At 35.9% G+C, this 11,027-nt stretch overlaps 1 protein-coding gene across 3 annotated transcripts in view; it reads left to right on the top strand.

Annotated features, from left to right (window-relative positions):
• Positions 1 to 11,027, top strand: part of LOC107742053 (guanine nucleotide-binding protein G(olf) subunit alpha-like) — a 76,086-nt gene that overhangs the window by 17,622 nt on the left and 47,437 nt on the right. Inside the window, exon 5 of one of the 3 annotated variants that reach the window (XM_016554922.1) lies at positions 2,975 to 3,274. The exons of the other annotated variants lie outside the window; for them this stretch is intronic. Within the exon in view, the coding sequence (XP_016410408.1) occupies positions 2,975 to 3,004 (30 nt within the window). The 3' untranslated portion in view covers positions 3,005 to 3,274. Of the gene's footprint in view, positions 1 to 2,974; positions 3,275 to 11,027 lie in introns of those variants that run through there. 3 annotated transcript variants of the gene reach the window in all.

Raw genomic sequence — 11,027 nt, 5'->3', positions numbered from 1 at the left:
GAATTATCGTAAATACGAGTTTCCTAATCGGAAATTAGACGTGAACGCCTCTCAAGATGTATTTACTACTGGGAAATTCTGAAATAATTTTGATACCAGAGTTTACGAGTTGGGCGGGTCATAATCTTTAAACATGGTGGAGGGGACAACCATTGCTGCTGTAAATGCTGTTCTCACAACAACTACATCCCTTTGTCTTGTCGCTAAAGTAGTGTATTTATAGGCTAGATATGAACGATCATTCGAAGCATATTGTATTTTTTATAAGCAGTGAAATAAGCATGTATTTGAACTAGTGTTGTCAAAAGACCCGGTATTTTGGTACCAAGTCGGTACTAAAAAAATGAAAACGTTACGGTACCAGGCAAACTGCATGTGTAGCGCGGTGAATGTTTATGATAGTCAACCAATGGGATGCTACATTTTATTCTTTCCGACATTAAAGCACTTGAATACGACAAGCTCGTAATCACGACTTCATAAGTGGGAAATAGGAAATTTCTGATAGCACTTGAAGGCAACATAAGTACTGGTGATGGGCATTTCGTTATTGACATGCGCTGCACACAGTAGACCAATCACAACAGACTGGGTTCATTCTTTGCCACTAGGTGCCGCTTTTGGAGCGGTAAAAATAGCTGTTTTCCCGGTAACGGCTGTACACAAGGCAGCACTGCGCTCACAAACGCTGCTTTATCAGGCATTACAGGCAAGATGAAATGAAAATGAAACCAATCACCGCCGATTAGTGTCACGCAAAGGAGGGGTTTGGAAAAATTAATTATTGAGTGAACCGTTTGGGAGTCGAAAAAATAAATGCATATTATAAGACCATGAAAGTGTTTTTTGACCTTGCATGCATGTCAACCTGTTGTTGGGGCCTCCCAAAACCAAAATATGAACCTTTCATAACCCATAATAGGGGCACTTTAATATCACTACTTTAATCGATTGAGCCATGTTAAGCATTTTCTTTAACCCTAACTAACAGATTACTAAGGAAAACGCTTAGTGTTTAACTTTACGTGCTACCATAAAATGGTAGTCCAGGCATTGCATTCAAAATGCACTGTAGCAAGTGACGTGTAAAACTAATTTCTTACGCATCTCATCTAAGATCACATTGCTAATTCCAAAACGCCATTTTAGAGCTAGTATTTTTGTGCATCTCTTAACAGCATTCGGGAGCAGCATCTCTAATTATAGAGTAGCTGCAAGTTTAACTGTTCCAAAAAAATTGTTACCATGTTGCTACTGAGAAATGTCATGTAGCTTTTCATTTGTGAACCACTTTATTAAAAAACACTTTATAAAAAAAAAAAGTAAATAAAATGAATAAAAAATTGATTGGCAGCTAGCACTGACAACAAGTTTCTGTGCATGTGTATATTTCCATCTATGTACGAGTGTGTGTCTGTACAGTATGTGTGTGCATGCGAAGAGAGAGGACGAGAAAGTTTTCCATAGATAATAAAAGGTAACTTAGTGGGCAAAAATCATTTTTATCCTGTTGTTTATCATATTTGTTTATGTTAGTGTCTCTGGGGGTTTAGGTTCGTTTGCTGTTGTAGGCTGTCAGGACCTTAATATTTTTGCAAAGTGATATAGAACTGTAACATGATCGACAGACCTGGAACATAGCTGTGCATTTTTGTGGTATAACTTTCTTTAATTGTCAGTTTTGTGTTCATTACTGAAACAGCATAAAATATGCCTTAATTATTTAACTGAATAATCTGCCTAGATTTTTTTCTGAAGCTCACTTTTGAATGTTTTGAATCTTATTTTTTTATCTTATGTTTGAGACTTTTGAGATTACCCTTTTAATTCATTTCTGAATGATTTAATGATACAATCAAATACAAAAGTATAATGTATGTATGGCCCAGTCATATCATGCTTCATATCAGTGCTTCAAGTCATAATTAATTTCTTAAAAGTGTCATGAAACCCCCCTGTTTTAGCACTGGTCGTTCACACCTCAGATTTGAAAAAGACTCAATAAATTGGCATGTAAAGCTGTGGAAAAATGGGAGTGAAGAGGGGAGAAAACAACCAATAATATACACAGACCTACAAAACACTCATTATACAGACTAATGAATATTAAAATATGAGCAGAAAAAGAAAGAAAATACAAACAACAATAGAGATAGGGGCCACCTTAATATATTTTAAAAATATAAAAATAATGATAATTAACTCTCAAGAAATCTTATCATTAGAGGCCAACAACTATCATGAACAAATCCGATATGTTTTGATAAATTATTATTTGAAACAAATAAGCAGAGATATTGGTCTATATGGAAAATGAAGAAGAACATTTAAAAGTTCTAATATTTTCACGTTTACCAGCATTACAGTCTCAATACAAATGACACACATCAGTTTAAAACAGAAAGAATAAAGGCATAGTTACTTTTTGTTCACTCTTCTTTGAATTTTCGCTGTTTATCATTGTATGCTGTGTATCACAATAATCTGTCATGTCATCGCATTCATGATCAGACGTACCGCTCTATCGGTGCCCTTATTTGCACGTCTTTCATTTGAAGAAGACATGATATGTGCGCATACACGGTACTGGTTCATGTTTGGAGCACGGGAGAATATTAAATATTGTTCACATAAACTTGAAACAGGCTGTTTTCACTGATGTGCAACCTGTACGTTAACATCTCAAAAAATGTGTTTTAGGGTTTCATGACCCTTTAAAAAACAGTTTTTTTATAGCAAAATATTTTAGTAGTGAAAGAGCACTATGCAATGCATAGGGCAAGCGTTTCAGCTATTGCTGATAAGGAGTTATGTATGATTTCTAAATAGATGCTTCTTTCAGAACCAAAATAGTTTGTATTTGGTAACTAGTGCTATAGGTGAGATGGCATGAAGTGTGCACAGCCTCGTGTATGTTTGTGTGTGTGTGTTTGCCAATGTTACTTAATTAAAATCTCTCTCTATTGAGTTGCAGAGAGCGGTCGCCCTGTCATGTGTTTTATAAGGCTGATTCGATCAGAGTTCAAAGTGGCAGCCAGCTGACAGTGGACACACACACAGAACTCTCTTAAACATTATTGGACTCTTTTTCTCAGCTGTTTGATGACGGTAAAGATGATGGCGATTATGTCATAATACAGATGATAAACATAATAAACACTGAAAACATTTTGTTATTTAAGAGTAAGCCAGTTTACCTCTTAAATTACTGTAAATCTAGCTTGAGTTGCAAATGAAAGTTTTTTTTGAGGTATGCTATGATATGATTAATATGATGGGGTATGTGCTTTTGTATGTGTATATATGTGTGTGTGTGTGTGTGTTTGGGCCGCAGTGCTGTCTCCCTTAATTAGGCTCTTTATGTAATGGTGTATTGATTTTTGTTAGTAAACACACTGACCAAGCACTTACAGATAAGAGCTGATGGGGGGTCGTCCATCTTTCTGAACCAAACGCATGTGTGTACCAAAAGAGAACATGCTCAGTGAGGGCAGGATGAAATGTGGGGGAAGAACTTCTAAATCATAAGAATCTTCACCTGGAAGACTGGCAGTGCATTGTGTTTGTGTTACTTTAATTAGGGGTGTAAAGGTACATGTATTTGTATGGGTCTTTCAGTTTGGTATACATATGTACCGAACAAATACAGCATTTTTTAACCACTGCATGTCCTGAAATAAAATTGAAACTCACTGTTTTATGTATATTAATTTGAACAAATTCTGTCTGTTTTTTAGGAAATTAAACAATAAAAGCCATTTTGATGCTTTTTGATATGGTGTGACAGATGTGCTTCAGTTCACTGTGTTCAAAGCATGAGTAAACATGATCATCCTGTCCCTTTTACTACTATTTTAAACTCAAAATAAACATGAATGAACATCTCAACTGTGGAAAGACATCAATAAAACAACTTGTAAACAATGTACAATGCAGAATGTCCACAGCTTGTTAGTTTGTTAGAAAAATTAACTCTAGCATTTCCCTAAAAATATGCACTATATTGCCCTATATATTCATAATATTTTACGTAACTTGTTAGTGATATCTTAATTGTTTAATGCATGTTTAAATAAATGCAAATAATAGGGCTGCCTGTATAGTTTACAGCTTTAGCTGAGACATATTTTTTATTCTTAAGATATTTTTAATTATAATTAAATTTATTTAAAGACAGAGCTACAACTGTTTAATAAAAAAAAGACCCCAACCCCATGACCCCCCATTGTACTGAAAACGTACCAAACCGTGCCTTCAAAACCCAGGTACAATATGTACCAAACCATCATTTTTGTGTACCGTTACACCCCTGACTTTAACACTGTCATACCTTCTATATCAGTAAAAAAAATAAATAAAAAAAAAACTGGACAAAAGGAGTTGGCAAAATTGAATTACTTAATATTCACAGTATTTATTTTTACCACCATTCTGTTATTATATAAAAACTGGTTCTGAACAAATCTTATGCCTGTAAATCTTGAGGAATCTTGTTAGATCTGCATGTTCTTTATTTGCAAAGAGCTGAAATCTAGAGTTGTTTGGAGTAAGTGGGTAGAGTTAGCATGTGTAAGTGGAAGAGAACGCTACGGTGTGAGTGATTTTTTTTAATTTTTTTAATTTTTTTATGCTTTTCTTTAGCTTTTGTTGCTTGTTTGTGAGGAGGTTTTGTTTGGCAGACATTTTGTAAAACAACTAGAGGTGTTGAACAAGAGAGCTGTTGATTAGCGGAGCTCGTCGATGTGCAGCGTCTCAAAGTTTGGGTAATTAAACACAGAAACATGCCATTAATGTCACCTCTGCGGAATGCTGTTGTGTTGAGATGTACTATAGCAGTTGATGCAGTAGTTGGATACATTATGATACATGATGATACATGACGAATAGAGATATAGTGATATTTTTGGAGAAAGTAAATGAGATTGAGTGAAAGGGATTGTTGTAATGTGTTTTCCCTGGTAATGCATATGGTCCAGCTGGCTGAAACCAGCATGCTTTCAAATGTAACACGGTTTACATTTTTGGTTATACTAATAAGTCTCTTCACATTCTGATAGCAGTGAATAATTTAAGTGATATATCCATCCATTGTATGTATTATATAAGTATCTTTTCTGTTATTTAAATCATTCCATTCCATTAAACCATCTGAAAATACACCTACAAGCCACTTTTGTGTTCTTCTGTGCCACCTCTGTAGTACAAATTATTTTTTAATACTGATTTCATTTGATTGGTAACTTATTCTTATTCTACTTGTTTTTATTCTGTTGTTTTAATTAAAAATAAAAAAAGCTTATAAATATAATTTTTTGAATTTGACAAAAGATGACATAATTTTAATGAAGTTAGAAAAATGCCATTACAAAGGTAAAAACAAAATTCCCTGTAAATCACTTTGAGTCAAATATCATCTCGTAATGGGAAGGCTAATATTTTATCAGAATTTTTGATTATTGATTAGAAGGTGCTCCTGAAATTTTTGACTGAGCTCCTAAATTTTTTTTTTTAGTTTTTCATAAGTGCTCCTAAAAAGAAAAGTAAGTGTAGAGTAGGGCTGCACGATAAATCGCATGCGATATTTAACGCGCATCTTGTCAGTAAAGCCGTTCTGTAATCAGCAGTAAATCTCCATCACGTGCGGGCTTTCACATGAAGCAGCATTTACTACATAGAGCCGTTGTTCACCAACAAGCTGCGCAAAACATGCACAAAATATGATCGTGGTTTTGCGCAGCTTGTCAGTGAACAACGGCTCTGTGTAGTAAATGCGTGTTAAATATCGCATGCGATTTATCGTGCAACCCTAGCGTAGAGCCCTGTTTAACCACTTTTTATTCATTTAAAAATTGAGAAATTCTTTCAAATTTAATTCTTTTACAAGAATTACAGCAAAAAACAGTTTGATGCTAGAATATATATTTTTATCAATATTTGAGAAATTCTAAATTCCTTTGAACGGGACTGCTCAAAATGGTCTAAATTTATGAAACCTACACATTCAAAACCTCATTACTCTGAAATTTTTAATATAAATGTTAAGTGTAAGTGAAATGTTAAGTACTGTAAGAGGTCTTTCATGACGCTACATATGCTGTTGAATTTGAGCGGTGCTTGATATAAAAGAAATGGTGCTTTAAAAAGTCCATGAAAATCCTTGAATCTGGCGTTCATGAAAGAGTGGGAACCCTGTTTATTAAAGGAATAATTCACCCAAAAATAAAAAGTGTTTTATTTTTATACCATCATTTACTCACTCAAAAGTTGCTTTAACCCTCTGGGGTCCGAGGGTGTTTTGGGGCCCTGGAGAAGTTTTGACATGCCCTGATATTTGTGCTTTTTTCAGTTGCTTATAAACATTTTAATGGCTAAAGTTTAATAACACTGTAATCAGCACATACTGGGCTACAATAATATTCAAGAAGCATGTATGTACGTGATTGTGTTTTTGAGAAAACAACATTTATGCATGCTTAGTGAAAAAATAAATAAAATTAAGTCACTGAAATAAGGCCATAAAACGCATACAGAACATTTGTTCACAAGACTTTTGAGAACTGGATCTTGAACTCTAGAGTTTTTGCTTCAAAATGATGTGAACATCATCTTACTCATTCACAGAAAACAATATATTATTTACGTGTCTGTGATGAAACTTGACAGAGACCGAGACTGCAGAAAGCGCACCCTGTTTGTTTTCTTTATTTTACAAAAGCACATTGTTTTGCTGTTATTATGACTATACACACATAAAAGTAGACTCTTTGCAGTTTTAAACGATACCTTATTCTTATCTGTACGATCAAAAATGACAAAGTATTTTTAGTTCTTTTCGCGGTCATCAAGAAAAAATGAGACCGACCACACCGGTGCGGGCTTCGAACCCAGAGGGTTAAAGGAAGCTCCTCTGACAGGGGAACAACCTCCATGGTCATTTCAGGACTGACAGGGAGTTCATAAACAAGGCCATAACAAGACAGGCAGAGAGTTCAGAAGAAGACGAGAGAAGAATGGGCCAGTCCAAATATAATTCCTTATCCTCTAAGCTCAAACTCAATGGTGGAACAGTGGGCGGGGTTTTCCTCTGCGACCTCACTCTCCACTGTGTCATCTTCCATGGCGTGTTTCGTTGCCGGCTCACGCACCTGGGGCCGGTTGCACCAGCTGTACGTAAGTTACAACTTAGCCTAGTTTTGACGTAAATGGGCACTAAGTTACAACTTACGCACTACTAATTATTTTTTCGTTGCACCATTACACGTAGTTGAAGTGTAAATCTACATATAAACTAAATATTTACGGAAGCGTCCGGTCAGGAGTAACGGTTGGAATAAAATAGCAGACTGAGTGATATGCTCGATATGCTCTTCTTTTACCCGACAACCTTCAATCCTTTAGGCATATATGATGCTGCTGACATTTACACTCACGTACATATTAAGATAGAGAACAATATGTGAATAAACGTACTTTGTTTCTTTTTTAGCGCGTCTTCAACATCTACAGTGTGCCTCTGTGCGCTTCGGTCCGTGTTGCGCATGTCAGATTAAATAATAAATAAATGGCATTTCTTATGTTTTTTTTTCTTTCAGTATTTATTGATCCTTATTTATTTCAATTACAGTTTCTGAATGTTATTTACATTTAAAAATAGCTTACATATATAATGTTATTAATGTATTTAATGTTATTAATGTATCGTTTTTAATGGAAACTTGTTTATATTTTTACCATTAGTATACGTGAGGCAAAAGAAGTTAGAATGAAGGATAAATTAAAATTCATAGCATTTAAACAAGTTCTGCTCCCGTATTTGAAGGTTTCTATTGGATGATTTAGTGTAAACGTCATATTATGCGACTATGCATTACTTTACGGAGAGTTTACGAACTACTTGCTACGTCCTGCCTTACGAACAACTGGTGTAACCAAATAATGTATAGATTTAGTTACAAACTAGCTAGTAGTTATTAAGCCTCTAGTGTGGACTTTACATTCTAATTTTAGTAAGAACTTACGAATGGCTGGTGCAACCCTACCCTGGTCAGACGTCGAATGAGGCAGTGGCTCTGGGGCGATCCTCAGCTCTGTCGCTCCTGATAGTGATGACTCATCGGTTGCGGCGGGCTTTAGTTCTCCATCTTCGGTGGGCTCTGGCTGATGCTCCACGCAGCAGGGTGGTGGTTTGCTGGACGCTGGGTCTGGAGTAGGGCGGGTGTCGTTGTCCACTGGTCAGACAGTCAGGGATGAACCACATGAAATCAGCACCCACACCAAATAGTCCATGAAGTTTCCTTGAGGGCCCTCCCCGGACAATTGTGCACGTGTAGCGGTGCTCAGTCCAGCGTGCAAGAACGTGCTCAAGCAGTCGTCCAGGAAGGTGGTCCGATGTGCGAGACCAAGAAACTCATCTAAATGCTCCTCGAGGGAGCGGTTCCCCTGCTCCAGGCAAAGCAGGGTAATGACGGTGAAGTGATTCATAAACAAAATACACACAATGATCAAAAAACGAAAATTAAACGAAATCACAAACACGCTTTCACTTGTTTGGTCAGGTCTTCTGTCATGGTTGGCTGCTGTACAACACACAAATGCACAAAAATGAAAATAGAAGGTAATCTTTAATAAATCCAAAGGCCAATAATCCACAAAGAGAGAGAACAGCAACACAATCGACGTATAACATCGGACAATAATGAACAAAGAGATCAACACAAATACACAAGCAAACGAGGGCACTAACGACACACACCTGGATAAAATGATGAAATCAAATCAATAACCATGACAAGAATGTGGAAAATGTGCAAACTAACAGAACCATGACAATGCAGTGTTATTTTACATTTGATTATTACATTTCTTTACCTGAAACCTTCTAGACCTACCTGATTTCTATAACTGGAGTATCTTATTTTTGTTATTTCCTAATGAGGATTTACACTATTTTTTTTTTTACATATTACGCATTTTAGCACAGACTCCTGAAAGACTTTCTTGACTGTTGCCCGTTCATAAGCTGCCATAAGAATACGGATCTCATGTGATACTTGATTTTTCCCCCAATTATTTATTTTTCTTTATTATTTAAAAAAAGTGTAGGCCTATTTTTTGTTGTGAATGTCCCAATTGGGGTATAGGATGTGGAAATTTCAGATATATTTTGGGTGCATTTGTGAGTTCATAAAAATGTAGCTGGTCATGTAAAATATGTACATAATATAGATATATTGATATATCAGTTGATATACTCCTAAATCGAATCATATCAATAATCGTATCACAGAATTTTTTGAGGTAATGCAAATATCATATCGCTGGATATGAGAACCGATATCATATCGTATCATGATGAACCGTCCGATTTACACCCTACTAAGCACACCGCTATTACAATGCAAGAGTGGCTTATGGACCACTCTGTGAATGTCCTTGAGTGGCCCAGCCAGAGCCTAAGATTGAACAAAATGGAACATGGAATGCAAAATGGAATCTGACAGAGCTTTAAAGGTGAAGAGGTAAGGAGAAGAATGGCCAAATGCATATGTGCAAAGCTTGTTGCATCATACCCAAAAAGACTTGAATATTTATAGTATAGACTTGAATACTTATATAGAATATGACTATTTATGCGGTGTACTTATTTCAGTTTTTCCTTTGTAATAAATTTGCAAAGTTGCCATAAATATGTTTTTTGCTTTTTCATTAAGGTGTATGGAGTGTAGATTGATGTGAAAAAAAGTAATTTGAAGCAGTTTAAAATTTTAACCAGGGCTTGAAAACGAAAAAAAAAATTCAATTGGTTCACTCCGAGCAGAATCGATATTTTAACGTTTCTGTTTCTGCGTTCCTCTGAAATTGTCCCATGTCTGAGCCGTGACGCCCCGCAGATTTGTGGAGAGCGGAGTGCGAGTGAACGCGGTCATTCCTTCCTCTGTACTACTAGTTTTAACGCGAATAAACATGACTGAACATCTCATGCCTCATGTAATTGCTCAATCAGTGTTTCAACCGCGGAAAGACATCAACAATACAGCGTGGAAATAAAATGTCACGAAGCATTTAATTTACTTCAGCAAGTCATCAGTGTCCACAGCTCGTTAGTTCACTAGTAGATTTTGGCCAAATGTAGGCTACTAAACAAAAGAAAAAATCTATCAACACTTTAAAGCAATTAAAGTATTTTTAAGATATTTTAAAATGTTTGCTGCATTGTTAACAAAAAACACTTGTATAAAATTGGGTTTTGAAAGTGAAAAAAACATAAGTCGCGGCTCACGCCACATTTTATTAGCCCTATTAGCCTACATTCCGAAATAATGAAGGCTAAAATGCCTGTAGGCTAAAGCAAATTGTTTACAAACATTATAAACACAGTTATTAGTTTCTCTCCAAAACAAATCCTATAAAGTTTAGGCTCTAAAAACGTCAATCCAAAAACAAATTAATTTAAGGTGAAACTGATGCCTACCTCTCTCATTCAGCACAAATCCAAATGTTTCCATATTCACGACGTATCTGGATGCTAAAATATTATTTATTATATAGGCTTTGTACTTTCATCGACGTAAAACATCATCCTTCACTCGTGTAAGGCACCGGCGCGATGGTCATACCAACGCTGGTCGGTTATACAGAAGCAATACATTATTCAAAGCTGTCAAGGTTTTGCAAAATAAAGAAAACTGTAAAGCGTTTGCAAAATAAAGAAAACTACTTTCTGCTGTCTTGTTTTCCTTTCCGAGAACTTTGGAACGCGTCACAATGAACCGTAACTCAGCACATTTTTTTCTTTCGTTTCGTTAATCTGTCAATGATTTAAGTGAAATATATTTCGTGTATATGCCTATATTCCTTTTTATGTAAGCCTATAGTTTTATTCTGTTTTCTCCGTTCACAGAAGCACTGCAGTTGTGTGTGATCTGTTGAATCCTTCTTACACTATCCTCGGATAAACTCTTAACGCCGGTGCACTGCCATTGCGACTTACCTATGATGAGTTCACAGCTGAGCGGGCATTTCACTCG

This window comes from Sinocyclocheilus rhinocerous, unplaced genomic scaffold, assembly GCF_001515625.1.
Source record: "Sinocyclocheilus rhinocerous isolate Xijiao unplaced genomic scaffold, SAMN03320098_v1.1 scaffold1003, whole genome shotgun sequence".
Lineage (NCBI taxonomy): Eukaryota > Metazoa > Chordata > Actinopteri > Cypriniformes > Cyprinidae > Sinocyclocheilus > Sinocyclocheilus rhinocerous.
This window is presented reverse-complemented; position numbering and strand designations above follow the sequence as displayed.